The 19,063-nt window shown below is 47.9% G+C and overlaps 1 protein-coding gene across 2 annotated transcripts in view; it reads right to left on the minus strand.

Annotated features, from left to right (window-relative positions):
• KNTC1 (kinetochore associated 1) overlaps positions 1-19,063 on the minus strand; it is a 1,031,844-nt gene that overhangs the window by 434,386 nt on the left and 578,395 nt on the right. For both annotated transcript variants that reach the window (XM_085636469.1, XM_085636468.1), the window contains exons 48-50: positions 6,459-6,675; positions 3,805-3,878; positions 3,153-3,363 (exon numbers count right to left, since the gene is read on the minus strand). In XM_085636469.1, the coding sequence (XP_085492595.1) occupies positions 3,153-3,363; positions 3,805-3,878; positions 6,459-6,675 (502 nt within the window). The remainder of the gene's footprint in view (positions 1-3,152; positions 3,364-3,804; positions 3,879-6,458; positions 6,676-19,063) is intronic.

A 19,063-nucleotide genomic window follows, 5' to 3' on the forward strand; every position in this document is an offset into this window, starting at 1 on the left:
CAAATAGAAGACATATTTACGAATACGGCGAATCCATAGGCCGCTCTCTAGCACTGAGACTAAAAATGAAGTCTACCTCTCGGGTGATTTCAAAAGTACGGGACCAATTTGGGGTGGTTCGGGAAGCTCCGTCGGAAATTCTAGAAGTATTTCATCAATTTTATGCGGAACTTTACACTCGGCAATCAAACTCTACCACGGCTCAGATTCCCGATGCTGCCGTGACAAATCAACTAAACAATGTGGAAGCAGATATTTTAGATAGCCCCTTTACCATGGAGGAACTAGAGGAGGCGGTTAGGCAAATACCCAATGGGAAGGCAGCTGGCCCTGACTTTATTCCTGGGGAAGTCTATAAATGCTTCTTCGAGCCATTAAAGAATGTACTGTTAGCAACGTTCAGGATGGCACAAATGGGAACAGCACCAGCTACATGGAACGACGTTTCCATAGTCATTTTCAGTAAAAAAGGGAAACCTCCTGAATTACCTGGATCATATCGTCCAATATCTTTACTTAATTGTGACAGCAAGCTATATTCCAAAATGTTAGCCAATCGTATATCCAAAGTTACATCTTCATTAGTAACCACAAATCAGTATGGTTTTATACCAAAAAGAGGAACGGTTTCCCATATTAATAAAGTTATTACTTTATTTGATTTTGCAGATGTCAAAAAGAGGGACTTAGCCTTGATACTCCTTGATGCTGAAAAAGCTTTTGATCGCGTAGAGTGGGTTTATCTATGGGAAGTGATGAGAAGGATGGGTTTTGGGAAAGCTTTTTTAACGGCAATTCAGGTATTATACAACGCACCAATTGCCAGAATCACAGCTATGGGTCTAAAATCAGAAAAGATCAATATTACTAGAGGAACAAGACAAGGGTGTCCCTGTTCTCCTTTACTTTTTGCTTTATATATTCATCCTTTTATTATAAACTTACAGAATTCTCCATGCATCAAACCTTTTTCAGTTACAGGTATTTTATATACAGTATTTGCATATGCAGATGATATCGCTATAGTGACTATTGACCCTAGGGAGGCTATGGCGGAGATCGAATTATTAGCTCAAAATTTCGAAATGATGTCTGGGTATAAATTAAATGCGGAAAAAACCCAAATTCTTTGTACAAAGAACATACAATTTAATGATTCTCGGGTTACAAACGAAGTAACTTACCTAGGCATTCAGATCAAAACCCAAATGCAAGAGATTGTTGAAAGTAATTGGGAGGTGACTATAGCTCAAATCAAATATTCACTAGACAGATGGAGTAGACTTCAATTATCAATAATCGGTAGGGGGAATATAATCAAGATGAATATCTTAGCCAAGATTTTGTATTTATTTCGAAGTATACCCTTGGAATTTTCATGTAAATATATACAGCAATTACAAAATATGTGTGGGAAATTCGTGTGGGCTCCTGGTAAACCTCGTAGAGCCATGAAATGGCTTACATTACCGGAAGAAAGAGGAGGTCGTGGTCTACCTGATTTTCTTTCTTATTATTATATCTGTTTTTTACAGAAAATGAGCTATATATTGACAGGGGAACCTCCAAAAAATGAGGCGGATACCCCATCTATCTTTTTTTTACTTTTAGGAGAACAGGCAAAAGGCTGTTTATTAAAAGAATTAGAGGGCAACTACTACAAACACACACGATTTAAGGTACTTGCTTCTGCATTTAAGGTGTGGAGAAATGTCAAGAAAATGATTAAATTAGGTAAAATTACATATTACACTCCTTTTGATGCCTACAAAATACTTCCCTCTGTGTTCTGGGATGATAATGCTAAGATATGGATTAGAAAAGGGATTTCAAGAATTGGTGACTTATATGATAAAAATGCTGTATTTGCAACTTATGCAGAATTATCGGATAAATAGCAGCTTTCACAGGTGTTATTTTTTAAATATCTTCAAGTCCGTGATTTTTGTTTGAAAAATCAGATTGATATTCTTCCTAATGACTTAATTGAGGGCATCCGTCTCCAAAAAAGGATTGGTCCACTGTATGCGATCTTAATCGAACATAGGAACGATGACATTCAAAAATACAACCAGTATTGGATCAACCAACTGGGAGACCCTCAAATTGACATAGGGGAATCTTTATGTCTCGCAAAAAAAATTTGTTTGGCAGCTAATTTAAAAGCTCAAGTTTATAAAACTATTTTTAGGTTATATTACACTCCTAAACGTATGGCAATTTGGGGAGATAAATACGATGGTAAATGTTTTCGGTGTGGAGAACAGGAAGCTGATATGTTACATATCTTTTATAATTGTACAAAACTGTCGCATTTTATTGCTGAGGTCGAAAGATTTATATCATTGGTATTAGCTTGTCCTTTAAAGATTTCCCCGTCACTTATGATACTGGGAAGGTGTCAAAAAATATATAGTCATCAGGTCTTGAAAGAACATGGTTATTTTCTATTTCTTGCAATGACGGTTGTCCGGTTATGTATTGCAACAGAATGGTTATCACCTGAGCCCCCGACTTTTGAATTTTGGAGAGCTAAGTTGTATCGTATGTATGAAATTGAAATGCATCTGTATGCCCTAAAAGGAACCAGGAAGAAATGTTTAGGAATGTTAATATGGGGAGCCCTTATTAATTTTCTCTCTGATAGTATAGGTACATCGTAGTATCTGTGATCTGTTTTTTCTTCTTCTTCGCTTTCTGTTGTTATTTGAAGTCATGTATGTATATAAAAGTGGAACTGTCTCGGAAACAATAAAAAAAAAAAAAAAAAAGGAAAGGTATCTTTCTCCGTTCCACCCATCATGCTCAGCAAGCTCCCCGCTCTTGGCACTGGAAGTATAGTGTGTCTGTGGTGACTTTCACTAGTGTCTCACAACTAGCAATCTTGATAGGCCCAACCAGACACGCATTTTATTTATGTCGCTGATGACAACCTTCTCTTTCTTCCTTCCATAATTCATTGGTTTGTTATCACTGCAGGAGGTGAGCTAAGCTACTTGTTAGATAATCCTGCTCCATAGTACTCAAGCCAAAACCTTCAAACCCACCAACAATCAGTTCCATTGATATCACAAACCTCCTTACTCTACAATAAAATAAAAAGGCACTGTGAAATGAATATGAAAAGACATTCTGGTAAAAGCAGCACTAACCAGGATAATCTCGACCGCTGGGATTTTGTATTCGCTGCCCAATGCTGCTATGCTCGTAGAGCAAAACGATGAGGTTTGCTGGCTTGCCAGTCTGCTTCAGGTACTCAGCAGTGTTCAGCTTATGGACAATGAGCACGTTCTCTGTGGCAGATCGCTGATACTGCACTGTCAGCTTCTTCTTCATCACTTGCGCCTTTTCATATCCTTCATCCTGCTCAGGAGATCCAAACACATCTTTGCTTATTTTAGCCCTTGAATAATTCGTTTTACTTTAAAAGAGCGCAGTAAAAATTAGCACTAAGTACTACTAGACCATGTCCCCTTATCCGCCTTCACTACCAGCACTGTAAAAGCCATTTGAAAGACTGCAAATGAGCCTGCATGACATGGCAATGCTCCATAGGTAAGCTTAGTCAGCAGAAGCCACTGTCAATCAGTGTCGACTTCACACACCAGGCGCAATAGCTAATGGGGCCTACAATGTCATAGTCCAAAGGGGAAGTAAGGCCTGGAAGATAAAGTGGGCTTGATATTCTCAGATCCTAAAAACAGACCTGTGACCGATATGAATGTGATCACAATAATCATACATTACAAATCCATTCCACAACATATATGTGTACCAGGTCTCACACTGGTTCAGACAGTTTACCTTGGGCGAAACACTTAGCAACCACTTCTCGGCCAAATGCAGGCAGAATTTCAGTGCATGATTCCGGTCGGGTCCTAAAAATGCACAGCAAGGCAACAGAAATTTATATTAAGCAAACAAAATAGGCAAGGGTGCACTTCCATAAGTTTCAATGAAGTTACAGTTGAAATAATTGATGCAAGTTCGGTACATTTAAGCCACAATGCCTTTGTAAAAGAAAGCACTTCTTAACAGGCTAAGAATTAGAATGGGAATGCAGGCAATCCTTACATTCTCATGCAGATCTCAAATAGTAGAAACATGTATATGAAATGGGAAAATGGGTACGTTGGAATCACAATAACTGCTGATGTCCTAGTTTTCACTGGAAAGTGGAAATCCTACAGAATCTTATCAAACAGGCAATCACATTTTGTGGTTTGTGCTCTCCTCTAGCCCTTAGGCCATTAGAAATGTGGCTTACTTGAATGAGAAAGCCTATACACGGGGCCAGTATGACAGATACTGGGGAATATATGCAGAGGCGAAGGGAAAGAGGCAAAGACAGGGTAATGAGGAGAGCAAACAGTCTAGGAGACAGGCACTTGTAAAGTGTGACACTGACAGTCAGATAGCCACAGAAACTGTAGGACAGGGAGAGCACCACTGAGCCTGGACTACATAAAACTAAAACTAGCAGTAAAGATACATGTGATATGGACACTGAACATTTAGAAACATTGTGATAGGGAAGCAAGGCAGTGTAAGAGGGAGACACTGACAGAAAAACATGGATACTGGTAAAGGCAAGAAAACAATGCTGGAGGGGAAGAGAGATATGAGGACGGGGAGAGAGATAAGACAGCGGCGGAATAGATAGAAAGAGGCAGAGAGAGATGCACACAGAGCCAGGGAAAAAAGTTGCAAGGACAGACATAGTAGGAGGATGAAAACACAGATATGTTATGGAAACAGGCGATGGGAGACACAGGCAAGGTGACACGCATGCTTCAGCAAGGAGGCACACAAACCAAAACAGGAAGGCCCAGGCACTGGAAACGGGAGGTACCAGAACAGGAAGGCCAATGGTACTGGGACAAGGAGACACAGGCAATAAGATACAGGTACCCAGACAAAGAGAAAAGCACTGGAACAGTGAGACAGAGGCACTGTGAAAAAGAGACAGGCAGCTGGACCTCGGGTTAAAGCCTAGTTTAAATCACAGGTTAATACCAAGAATAAGACCTAGCTGAAAGTCCCATCAGCATCTTAGGCACATGTATAGTGCGCAGCCATTGAGGCACACAGTATGTGCCAGCCTGATAGAAAGATTTCAGCATGAAAAAAGTCCACAGTACCACAAAGAAGGACTTTAGTCTGAGGGAAAAGAAGGTACTTGCATTCATAGAGTCTACCAATCTGCTCCCACGAACAAAGAAAGTTAAAGCAACAGCCGATCTTCAAACAAATGCGGGCACAGACGAACAAGGCCTGGGAACATGCAGAGGGTCAGTTCAATCACCACAGAAAAGCAAAGACCTGCCCAGAAAGAACACACAGAAAAGGCAGCTCCAGAGAATCCTGGTTTTCAATGAGTGATGGTTTATTAATAAAACCTAAAAGAACTCACAAGGAAGCTGTATGTTTTTTTGTTCAAATCCAATACTGGTGTGGCCAGTTCAATAAGCAATTTTTATGTACTATGGAATGAAATCTCATTTTTTAAAATATATTTATTGGTATTTTTGATTTTATCATAATTGTCATCATGATTTAATACAAAATATCCAAATGTCCACAGCAGTATTATGGAACACATATGACGGACAGTGGTACACATTTCAACTGCATGTTAGTATTACTGGTATACTATTCTTGGTTACAAATACTTGTGTCGTATGTGAATATGTGTTTTACGGTCTGTGTGTGCCATTGCTGACATGTATTGCTACATCATAATTTATAAAGTGTAGTCATGTCCATTTACATCATAGAGAGGACACGTTCGACCGGAGCCAACATAACAATATCCGATATATATGTGGTCCTAGCACATAAATACTGTCATTTGGACATAAACATCCTTTTCCAAAAGGATCACATATTGACAAAATAAAAGAGGAAGCCACTGAAGAATACCAATAAGACATATTTTCTAGAATGTGCAAACAAAACTGAAACTTATGCTAAAAGAACTGCCATCTATGAAATATGAATAGGGTCAATGCTACATGACTGAATATGAAGGTGCATGCACAATGCGTTGCCGCCTAGTGGCTCACCTAGTCGGGGGTTGAATCAGTGCGCATAGCTAAATACAATTACAAAGCAGAGGGCACCCCTATATCTGAAAACAGACATCGCGTCTATGGAATTTAATCTCATTTAGTGGTCTAATGCTCCATAAAATGGAAAATGAATACTTGCAGACAAGTGCTTAAAGGCTCATTTAAAAAATAATCATCATAATACTTCTATTGCTATTTATATTTATCTTCTCTGGTGCGTCTTCCTTCTAGGGATTCACACCTGTGAATTGTAGGTCTCTGGGAGGGCACTCACCTCTTCTTCAACCTCACTGACTTTGTTTTTCATAGGTACAACTCTTGAGATGCAGTCATCATAAATAGAAATTATTAAGCAGCTGATGCACTGTATAAATGACAAACTGATACCTGTTGGGAGCTCTTGAGCAATCCTGTGAGCAATTGCTGCCGCCCACTCCGGATTAGTGATGGCTTGCAGGTAGGACTGGATTGTCTGAACAGTCTTGGCTGTTTCCTTGGTTAAAAGTGAGGAACATCCAGCTTTTGTCTGCTGAAGGGCTTTTGGCTTCAGACTCTTTGTGAAAACATGGTTGACTGCAGTCATATGTAACTTATCCAAGGAAATCTGAAAAATAACATTACAAACATGATTTTTCTTGACAAGTATATAGTATCAAGTGGCAGTGTAGAGGCAATGCCTTACAAAGGCTGCATCAGAGATAACAGACCAAGTGATGTCAGCAGTGCGGGGCACAAGCATCATATTAGAGATACGCTGAGGAAGTTGCTGACATGAGGTTTAGATGAAACCTGGACGAAATGAAACGATACTCTGACACCAATATTTCATCTTCCTATTAAGCCAGTCTTAACACACCCAGAAAGCTGGGAAGATCCAAAACCTTTCTGATGCAAGTTCCAACACAAAAGGTTTACTACCCCACTTACAGGTAATCCAACACTTGAATGATTTACATACTCCAATGTGGGGAGCTGGCTGCACTCGGAAGTTAACATATTGATATCCACTAGTGTAGTGAATTTGGTGCAGTTTGTGTTAGTTTAAACTGGTAGCCCAACATTATATAATTATACCAAAGGTAAAGGGCGGGTATTCTTCAGCCATAGTTGTCTATTGTTTATTCCTAAGAAACAAGTTACAAGTTTGTGGGAGAAACTTCCTGACAGACATGTGCAATCCACCTACTGCTAAGGCACAAGCAGTTGTAAATTAACTTTGGAAGAAGATTAAGTCTGCTGCACACATTCTCTCTGTGTCCAGGGCTAGTCATTGGTTACAGGGCAGCACCTGTGGTGGGTACAGCTTTTTACCACTAGGATCCCAGGGCCTCAAACATGTTTGAGCCCTAACTAAACAACAAACCTAGTCCCTTTGTATTCTTAGCTGAAAGGGAAGCTGGTTGAGCAGTCATAGCTTACGCTAAGTGGTGGTAGATGGTTTGGACCATCACTAGCCACTGCACCATCTGCACTATCTACTTGTTCACCACTGCAAACATTTGTCCACCTTCTGTGCTTGAAAACTACTCTTTATAGCAGTTGCGTCTCAAAAAGATTGCTTTTTAAAATAAATCTGCTTTACTAAGTGTTGACAGTCCTTTCAATTTAGATACATTTTTTTGGTGTCAACATACTGTGCTAGAAATTTCAAAATCATAACATATGTTTACTTTGGGACCTTGTCCTTTTAAGTTTGCATGTGGGATAATGGGTGGCTCTGTGATTTATCAGAAGACTGCTAAATGTTGCAGCACAACACATGGCAGTGTGGGAGGAAGAGAAGCAAAGGATCTGTAAGAGACATATATTAGTTACAGATTCCTTACCTTAGATTACCCCCAGGCATCAGACTGGATCCGGAGATTTTTTCTTTAGCAGTACCCCTGCGCTTCAGTAGGTGGCGTTGGTCGACTCAGCGGCAGTCGTTGGTGTTGTGATTGCCGGGATGACGTTGCGGTATCTACTTAGACGCCGCTCAGCGCGCTGACCACAGTTCAAAACTAGGGCCCTGAAAGGGAGTCCCTTACTCTAGAAGTCAGTTCGCAGAATGGGGAGGATGGGTGGGGCAGTAAGAAATCTATAACTAACATATGTCTTACAGATATATTGTTACCGAAGGTAAGTAACTTGCTCATCTGAAAGAGAATATTAGTTATAGATTCCTCACCTTAGAATAGATACCCCAGCAATACCAACCTCGGAGGTGGGTCTGCGAACCAAGTTCACACCAGAAAGTCCTGGAGAAGTGAACGGCCAAAGAAGCCGTCTCGCCGGACTTGGCTATCCAGGCAGTAGTGTTTTGTGAACGTGTGCTCAGAGATGCCCTTGGGCTGCCTGGCAGATGTCACCAAGGGGGACTCCAAGTCCCAAAGCAGTAGCTGCCATCGCCCTGGTGGAATGGGTGAGCAGCCCTATCGGAGGCTCCTTTCTTGGTGCCCAGATAACCAACAAAGAGTTGATCATCCACCCCGAATTGTTTGTGCGATCCAGATTAAATGATAACGCACGTTTTGGATCCAGACGGTGGAATCTCTTCCTACTTGGAACGGTACGAGGGCGGGAAGAAGGTGAGCAAAGTGATGGTCTGTCCTATGTGGAAAGAGGTAACCACTGTGGGAAGAAAAAAAGGTCCAGTTCGAAGGACAACCTTGTCCGGGTGAACAGCAAGGAAAGGAGGCTTAGAAGAAAGAGCCTGGAGCTCACTCATCCTGTGAGCAGAGGTAATGGCAACCAGAAAATCAGTCTTTAAGGTCAAAAGTCTGAGAGGACAATTATGTAGTGGCTCTAAAGGAGCACACATGAAGTAAGTTAAAACCAGATTCAAGTCCCACTGGGGAATTACGAAAGGAATGGGAGGAAAGAGGTGAGTAATGCCCTTAAGAAATCTATTTACGGAGGAGCCTAGCGCGCATCCAAGATGGTCGCGTGAGCACAGGGCTCCCCGGACCCTTTCTGCTCCTCGGAATATATCCTGAGACTATCCTGATTTGGTTTATGGAATCTGGGAGATGAAGACCAGCTGATCATATATCTCTTTTTAAAACTCTAATCGGACCTGGGAATCCTGAGTTGTCGTCGTCGGAACTTTTGGGACCCACCCGACGGAGGTGGCCGGGGTGAAGGTGACCCGTGGGGCCGGGCTGCAATTGAACAACAGCGGCCTCAGCGCGGTGCCAGTTGCCGATTCAGCACTTTCGGTTTCGGTTTTGGCCTTCAGGAGATCGGCTGGCGTGCGTGCTCAAGGTGGCGAGGTGCCTCCTGGGCCTCTGCCCGAGGCTTGCTTCCATCTGCTACTGGTGGGCTTAACGCCTCCGACCCCTACATCGACAGTTTGTGGTCCTTTTGCTGGCGCCCGCACACCTCTTGCTCGGAGGTCCCATTGAGAGACTGCGCTCGCATGGCGGGCAAAGGGGGTCCGGAGGGGCGCAAGACCAAGGCTTCTCTGCGCGGGGGAGCGGTCCAGAGCAACAACATGGACCGCTACACCCAGGGCAGGGGGTCCCCTGGCGCTGCTGGCCTCTCCCCGGATGCTGCAGGGGGAGGCACGACCGTCTCTGCGGAACTTTCCCTGCAGGACATTATGGGCGCCATCGAGGGCATCAGGGAAACCATCGCGACGCAATATGAGGCCCTGGCCCGTAAGATCGACACTGTCGCGATCGATGTCACCCTGATTCGGGCAGACCTCTCCAAAACCAACGAGAAGGTCCAGGCCCTTGATACACGGACCTCCACCCTGGGTGCGGAGGTGTCGGATCTGCGGGCCGCGCTTGGGGACATTAGAGTGGTCAACGACCATATGGCCCGGCGGCTTGAGGACTTCGAGGGACGGGCCCGACGCAACAACATCCGCATCATTGGTGTACCGGAGTCCTCCGACGGCCGCCCGGTGGACCTCGTGGTCGAGGAACTTATCCTGCAACAGCTGTCCCCGGTTGGCCTAAGCAAATTCTTCGCCGTGGAGCGGGCCCATCGAGTTCCGGGCGGCCGGCCGCGTCCGGGGGCCCCCCCCGAGGCCTATCGTGGCTAAACTGTTCCACTACAGGGACCGCGACGCTATTCTGCAGGCTTCACGGACCCGTGGCCCGGTCCGCTACGAGAATTCGACCATCAATTTTTATCCGGACTTCACGCAACTGGTCCAGAAACAGCGGATGGGATTCCAAGGGGTGAAGCGCCGTCTCCGCGAGCTAGGCCTGAAGTATTCGATGATCTACCCGGCGAAACTCCGAGTGGAGCATGGAGAGCGGACAGCCTTTTTTGACTCTCCTGTGGCCGCAAGTGACTGGCTGGACTCGCTGCCGGACGGGGGTGGCCGGCCCGGGCCCTCTGGGGGCACCGCAGGTGACGGGTCCCCTTAGACTGACATTTGGTCCTTGCTTTTGCGGTTTTGCACTGTACAGTTGGGTCTTACTTCTTTTGCATACTGTGTCTTACCAGGACCCGTGAGGGGTGCGGGCGGGTTCGGGTCCCTTTCCTCCTCCGGGGTCTTTTTGTAGAATGGGGTTAGGGGGGCGACAGGCACACTGCAAGTTGGGGGGGGTCATTGGCCCGCAGGGGTGCAGGGTGGGGGGAGTTGGACTTGGGGTGGGGTTGGGGGGGAAGAGGGGTTGTTTTGTTGTGTGTTTTTTGTTTACAGGGCGAGGTATTGATTTTTGTCCATATTTGGGAACCGTGCTGCGGGCTGGGGGCCTCTTGATCTATTGGAGGGGATGGGGGGAGACGGGTTGAGGCTTATGTCATGGAACGTCAATGGGTTGGGGGACCGTATTAAGCGGGGTGTTGTACTGCAATATTTGCGTCGTGTGACTCCTGATGTGGTGTTTCTCCAGGAGACGCACTTGGTCGGCAATGTCTGCCATGCGATGAACAGGGGGGGATACCGCCTCGTAGCCCATTCTGGTTTCACAACTGGCTCCAGGGGGGTGGGCATTCTCCTGCGAACCTCCCTTCCGGTGGAGATCACGAGGATAGTCTCGGATGACAGAGGGCGCTATGTGTGTTTGATTGGGAGGTGGGAGGGGCAGCCCCTTACCCTGGTTTCAGTCTACGTCCCCCCGGGCCTCCAGAACTCCACCTTTACTGACTTGGGTCGACTGCTGCTTGACCTTCCGGACGGCCTCCTGCTCATGGGCGGGGACTTTAATTCTGTGGTTTCGGGTGAACTGGATCGTCACCCACCAAGGACCCTCCCCGCTGCCCAGTCATGGCTGGGTGGGATGTTGGAGACCTTCGGCTTGGTGGATAGTTGGAGACTAATGCATCCGACCCAGTGTCAGTTCACCTTTCATTCGGGGGCGCATGGGAGTCTCTCCAGGTTAGACTACTTCCTTATGCCCGCGGCGCAGACTGGTCGGATTCGAGAGGTCAGACACCTGGCGCGTGGTATCTCCGACCATTCTCCGCTGTGGCTTCTCTTTGACACCGGGTCGCGGTCCGCAGGGCGGATAGCTCCTCTTAACCCCTGGTACCTGCGGGACCCTGCGACTCGTGACAGCCTGGTTAAGGCCATGGACCAATACTTCAGTGAAAACGAGGGGTCGGTGTCGTCTGCGTTGTCCCTTTGGGAAGCCTTTAAAACTGTGATGCGCGGACACGCCCTCGCCCAGATAGTGGTGGCCAAGAAGGTTAGGAGCGAGGCGGTGGTGAAGCTGGAGACTGACATCTCGGGGTTGGAGTCGGCCTTGGAGGCGAATGTTACTCCGGACGGGCTACATGCCCTTAGCCTGAAACAGTTCGAATATAGGTCCCTGGTCACTGACGCGGCCAAAACTATGTATAGGGAGCAGCAGGGCCGATTGTATGACGCGGGGGACAAGGCGGGAAAGTTGATTGCGTGGCTGGACAAAAAGGAGAGAGTGAATCGTGTGGTCCCTGAGTTGCGTGCTGCGGATGGTGTGTGTGTGACTGAGCCGGATGAGATTGTGGAATGTTTCGCTGACCACCTCCGGGCGGTGTACTCCCCGGTGACTGACAGGGATGAGGATGACTCTCGCCTCCTACTGAGAGATATTGCTCTGCCCGGCCTGTCCGTTGAGGACCGGGAGCGGCTGGACGCCCCCTTGTCGTCGGATGAAATAGCGACCGCGATCCGTTCCCTTCGCTCGGGCAAGGCTATGGGTCCTAACGGTCTGCCCATTGAACTATACAAATTGCGTCCTGATAAGCTTGCGCCCTTCCTCAGCCGCATGTTCCGCGACTCTCTTGCGGCGGGTTCCCTTCCGGCCGACCAGCGCTTGGCCACTATAGTCGTTATCCCCAAGGAGGGCAAGCCGCGAGACCGCTGTACTTCTTACCGGCCTATTTCACTGCTCAATGCGGAGCCTAAAATCCTGGCGAAAGTCCTGGCCAATCGATTGTTGAGTGTCGTGTGCGACCTTATTCATCCGGACCAATGCGGCTTTATCCCGCACCGCAACACCGCTCTTAACTTGCGGCGTCTTCACGGTGCCCTTGCCAGGGCGGAGTTCCTCTCCGAACCGGCCGTGCTGGTTTCTTTGGATGCCACGATGGCCTTTGACACTATTGAGTGGCCATTCCTCTGGGCCGTCTTGGATAAATTCGGCTTTGGAGAGGGATTTATTGGCTGGGTGAGGCTCCTTTACACGGGACCCATGGCTCAAGTGGTGGTGAATGGGCGGGTCTCTCGGCCCTTTGCCCTCGGCAGGGGCACGAGGCAGGGGTGCCCGTTGTCCCCGTTGCTTTTTGCTCTCGCCCTGGAGCCACTCGCTGCCTGGCTCCGATGGGAGCCCTCGCTTAGAGGGATCCGGTGGGGCCCGGGCTTCGAAGATCGGGTCTCGCTGTATGCGGACGACATTCTCCTGTATCTCACCTCACCGCGGCAGTCACTCAACGTCCTCTTTGACGTTCTGACCTCCTTTGGGAACAATTCGGGTCTCACGATCAATTGGTCTAAATCCTGCGTTTATCCCATCTCTGGTGGTCCTCCTCTCCTGCCGCCTCGGCTCCCGATTCAAATATCTCTGAGCGGCTTTAAGTACCTGGGGATATACGTTTTGCTGGACCCGGTGGCCCGCTATGAGCAGAATCTCCTGCGTCCACTTCGGCGACTGCGGGAGGACACGGCCCGGTGGTGCAGGCTCCCCCTGTCCCCGCTGGGTCGGGCCGCGCTGTTTAAAATGATGTCCCTTCCCAGGTTCCTCTATGCACTCCAGAACTCCTTCGACGTTATCCCAGTGGCCTACTTCCGGGAGGTGGAGAGCCTGCAGAGGAGACTGGTGTGGGACGGGCGGGCGCGTATTGCTCTTGCCAAGCTCACTCTCCCCTGGTATGACGGGGGCATCGCGCTTCCTGACATCCGCAGGTACTATTGGGCCTCGCAGCTATCTGCCATTAACCACGCCACGTATGCGCCCGGCTTGAATCCGGCGTATGAGATGGACAAGTTCCTGCTTCCCGGCGGGAACTACAACAGGGCACTTTATTCCCGCCTGGCTGGCCGGACCCTTACGGGTCCTACTAAGATTGCGGTGCGGACCTGGAGGGCTGCCACTGCGGCCATGGGCTGGAGTGAGCGATTAACATGTGCTACTCCCTTGTTTGCCTCCGACCGCCTGGGCAGCTTGTGGACCACGAAGGGGTTTGACCAGTGGGACACGATTGGTATCAGCAAAGTGGGAGACCTGTGGCATAAGGGCGCGGTAAAGACTTTCGCGGTGCTCCAGGCCGAATACGAGCTGACCGACAGGGAGTTCTTCCGCTACGCCCAGGTCCGACACGCCCTGCTCTCGGTCTTCGGGGAGGGGACCAAGATCCCTGTTTCCTCGCCCCTCGAGGACCGCATACTTGACGGACATGTCCCTGATAGTACTATTTCTTTAATTTATAAAAAATTAATTAATCACCGGGCGGACCTTTTTGTGCGCCTTCGGGAGGCTTGGACTGGGGATGGGGTGGAATTGGACGACGAAGATTGGCAGTCTGCACTGTCGTCCCCCAAGGAGGTTGCCATTCCGGCTCGTCTCCGGTTGGTACAGCTCAAGATTCTCCACCGGGTGTATGTGACGGGTCCGCGCTTGGTCTCGATGGGATTTTCCGGCGACGGGCTCTGTAAGCGAGGGTGTGGGCTCAGCGCCACCTTTCTTCATATCCTTTGGGAGTGCCGCGAGGTGGCGGACTACTGGCGCCGGGTCCACACGGTTATGGGACAGGTCACTGGGGTTGTGCTGCTGCCGGAGGTGCGTCGCTGTGTCCTGAATGTGTGGGAGCCCAATGATTACAGCGCGGCTCAGACTCGGTGGGCGGCCCTAGGGAACATGATTGCCAAGAGGGACATAGCGCAACTTTGGGGCGCTCAACGGCCGCCCACCGTGTCAGTATGGAAGGAGAATATGGACTGGTGTATGTTTAGGGAGAAGACTGTGTATGTGGCCCGTGGCAAGCCGGGGGCATGGGGTAGAATTTGGGGGCAATGGAACGCGTATCGCGGAGGCATCTGTACGCCCCCCCTGGTAGACACTGATATCGCCTTGTCCCCCTGACCCTTGATGGCTCCTGGCGCCTTTTGGAACAACTACATATGGACGTTCATCTCCCTTGACCCCCTCCCCCCCCCCTCCGTCCCCGGCCTCCCGGTACTCCTCTCTTTAGTGGTTTGCTCAATTGTCCTGACTGGAGCTTCCCGGGGGGAGCCTGACCCGCACTGGTTTCCCTTATAACTCGCCTTTTGTTTTTTATTGTTTGTTTTTTTGCTTTTGTGATTGTTGGACTTACGCTTCCTGTTCCTCGAGAACTATCTGGAGCCACTGCGGGGCAGTGCCCTGGGAACTGATTGTAGCCTTGATATGTGTAGATTTCCTTCTGTACCTAGCGGCCGGCCCGGGTGGTTGTAGGCCCGTACTTGTAACCGAATTATTGCTCAATAAAAACTTTTTAAAAAAAAAAAAAAAAAAAAAAAAAAAGAAATCTATTTACAATAGGAGACTAGAAAAGAGAAGGCTGATCAGGAAATGAAATGAAATCCAGTATTTGTAAAGCACATAAATACCCGAGGGTGTCAAGGCTCTGGGGGCTGTCTGGAAGATTAAGCAAGCTATTGTCCAGAGTCACATGGTGCTGGACTAACCTGCCGCCGGCACGGGGATCGAACCGTGAAACCCGTGGGCCAGTCAGGCGCCCTGGCCGCCGCACCACACCTCTTCCCAAGGCAAGGAAAGGCGAAGAAAGGCCGAAATATAGCCTTTAAGGGTGCCCAGAGCAGAGCCCTGCCGGGCCAAAGTAAGAATGATGAGGAGAACCTCTGAAAGAGGGGCAGAAAGGGGATCAACAACCTTTGCTGTGCACCATGCCACAAATTTGTTCCATCTACAGGAGTACACCATTTTAGTGGAGGGACGCCTGGCTGCCAAGATGACATTAAAGGCTTCAGGAGGAAGATCGAAAGCTGTCAATTGTCGCTGCTCAATCTCCACGCGTGGAGGTGGAGGCTGGACAGGTTCGGCTGGAGGACTGTCCCCTGTTGCTGTGACAGAAGACCCTCCTGAAGAGGCAGTCTGATCAGGGGATCGATGGCTATGTTCAAGAGCTCGGGATACCAGACTTTTCATGCCCTAACCGGAGCCACAAGAATTACTTGGGCCCGGTCGCACTTGATCCTCTTCAGCACTCTGGGCAGAAGTGGTATAGGCGGAAAAGGCATATAGAAGACCGCAATTTAACTTGTGACGAAAAGCATTGCCGAGCGAGTTCTGCCTTGGAAATTCCAACGTGCAGAACTGCTGACATTGCGCATTCTCTTGGGTGGCGAACAGTTTTAACCAAGGCTCTCACCACTGCTGAAAGAGACCTTGCACCACCTCCGAGTGAAGACGCCATTCGTGATTCATCATGCACCGGTGGAAGAGTTCGTCCGCCCTGGTGTTCAGTGAACCTGCCAGGTGTTGAACCACCAGGGACATGACCTGATGTTCCAGCCATGTCTAGAGGTGAAAGGCCTCTTGACATAGGGTCCACGACCCCACCCTCCCTGTTTGTTGCAGTACCACATGGAGGTGGTGTTGTCCGTGAACACCTGCACTACTCTTCTCTTGACAAAAGGAAGGAATGCTTTCAGTGCAAGACGAATCGCCCGGAGCTGCAAAACGTCGATGTGGATCCCAGACTCCGCCGGAGATGAGAGGCCTCTGATCTCCGCCTCTCCCATGTGGCCGCCCCATCCCAGAAGGGATGCATCTGTCACCACTGTGAAGTCTGGTTGGGGAAGGAAGAGAGATGGGCAGTTGACCCATTCCTGGTTCGTTAGCCACCACTGCAATTTGTGTGCAATGCCCTCCGAGATCTGGACGACAGCGGAAAGATTCCCCTGATGCAGTGCCCACTGGAACTTCAGGTCCCACTGCAGAGCCCGCATGTGCCACCTGGCATGGTCCACCAGCAGGATGCAGGAGGCCATGAGGCCCAGCAGCCTCACAGTCAATCTCAATGAAATCCGGGATAGAGGCTGAAACATCGGTATCATAGCCGGAATAGCTCGGACTCGCTGCTCGGGAGGATAAGTCCAAACTGCACTGTATCCAGAACTGCTCCGATGAAAAGGAGCATCGTAGTAATCTAACAGTGAAAGTCATTCATGCCGACCTCCTGCCGTCTTGTGAATATCTATGCATTGAAGTCACTGGGGGCAACAATCACACATGCAAACTGCATACGTTATACCACCTCCTCTCGTGACAACCTTCCCTTCACAGAACAGATCATGGATATTATTTCATCTAACACGGATTTCCAGGGCACTCAGATCTTCCTGGGAGACTTTAACCTCGACTGGAATGATATGAACGATGTGATTGTCAACAGCCTTAAATCCTTCCTACTTGATCTGAACCTTACCCAATTATGTGACAGCCCTACGCATAACAAAGGAGCCATGCTAGATCTGGTCATTGGTAAGCCCAATTCTCTACTCCTGGAGTCGATCCTTCCATGTGACTGGACGGACCACTTCTGCATCACCTTCCTCGTCCTTGAATCGTTAAGAACAAGCAGATTCCAACCTAAGAACTCAAAACAGTTGAAAAGATGTTTAAGGAACATCAACTCACAAGACTTGACGGTGCTCTGTGATAGCATCTTCCCACCCCCTTTGAACATGTCGGATGTCCATGACCAGATGGCCCACTATAACCACGCAATGTTTAATGTTCAAGACTCAGTAGCACCACTTCAGCTTAAATGAATGTCCTCTAAATGCTCCAAACCGTGGTTCAATGATAGTCTCAATGCTGAAAAAAGAAATCTTAGACTTGCGGAAAGGAAATGGCGATCGCATCCCTCCCTTGAACATATTTGTCCCTTGAGAACCTTGCGAAGCACATACAATAAACGCATCAGATGCTCGAAGGCCAACTTCTTCAGAACTCAACTAGATCAACTAAAAAAAAAAAAAAAAAAAAGTGTTCGAACTCATCAAGTCCCAAGCTAACAATCATCCTAACCTCTCCGGGTCAAGGGACACTCCCGAACTGAGAAGAATTCGCTGTTTTCTTCACTGATAAGTATAATAAGATTGATTCACTCATGTTGATGCACACGCCAAATATTAAAGACACAGTATAACAGTAAGTCAGAAAGGACAATATTCTTTTAGGCTTCTGTTCTTCTTTAATTTTCAGTCAAGTCTTCCATTCCCTTAATTTTCAGTAAGGTGTTCCACTCCCAACGCGTTTTGTCGCTATAGGGATTAACCCAAACGACTTCCTCAGGGCTGGAAGTAACAAATAGCGAAATTGGAATACATAATATTTGTATATATGATAATATAAATAAGCCCCGATAACAACCTCGTGCAGAGGAAAACTTTTGTACCTTACAACCAAATTGCATATAATAAGATTGAGATGGAATTAAGCTTGGCCCCTGATCTCCTCCAGAGTGGTCCTCTGAACACCCTACGGAGTCGACTAGCACTGACCCTTCACAGCCCTTCCTACCCAAAAATAGTGCATCTTGGAGTCTGTTCCAAACCTTGGATAAACCCACTATACGCAAAATGCTGTTGACATTGAAACCTTCCAATCATTACAACAACCCATTGCCATTGAACCTGTTCCTGGAAGTGAGATCCTCCTTACTAACGCTCTGGACGACGATCGTCAATGCTTCTCTTATGCAAGGTGCTATTCAGGATTGCCTTAAATCAGGTCAAGTTACCCCGATCATAAAGAAACCAAAGGCTGATCCCTCGGGCCTTCTTAACTTTCGCCCAATCACCAACATCCTCACCTTAGCAAAACTCCAGGAGAAATGTGTGCTCGCCCAACTCTGTCATCACATCAACCACTTCCAGCTCCTGGACCAATGCCAATCTGGTTTTCGCCCAGGTCATAGTACGGAGTCTGTGCTAACACACATCGTGGATGATGCACTTGGAATGTTGGTTCATAATGAAGCACGCCTATTGATCCTTCTTGACCTCTCGTCAGCATTTGATACTGTCAAACACGATCACCTAATTGACCTCCTGGAACATAGAATGGGGCTGTCTGGGCCGGTTTTAAACTGGTGCTCTTTGTTCTTTCACAACAGATCCCAAAGCTTCCCGGTGAACCACTCCTTGTCACATCCTGCACCGGTTCAGCACTGTCCCCCACTCTCTTTAACCAGTTCATGGAGCCTCTGACAGAAATTCAAAAATTATCCATCATTCATGATCATATGTACGCGGATGATACCCAACTATACCTGAAGATCTCCTCCCCCAAAGACATTCAGTCCCTCAACTCAGTCCTGCTGGAAACACAACGTTGGCTGACAAGTAATCACCTGAAGTTGAATGCTCTTAAAACAGAATTCTTACTGATCTCACCCCACAACCAATCCCCTGTCATGGAGCAATGGCTGAATCAGCTGATTGCTCTTAAACTGTAGACCGCACCTCGTGGACTCAGAATCTTCTCTGGGTATCATTCTGGACAAAAGCCTGAACATGCAGAAGCACATCAGTTCCCTCACCAAAGGAGCGAACTTCCAACTCA

The sequence above is a fragment of the Triturus cristatus genome, chromosome 11, assembly GCF_964204655.1.
Source record: "Triturus cristatus chromosome 11, aTriCri1.1, whole genome shotgun sequence".
NCBI classification, from domain to species: domain Eukaryota; kingdom Metazoa; phylum Chordata; class Amphibia; order Caudata; family Salamandridae; genus Triturus; species Triturus cristatus.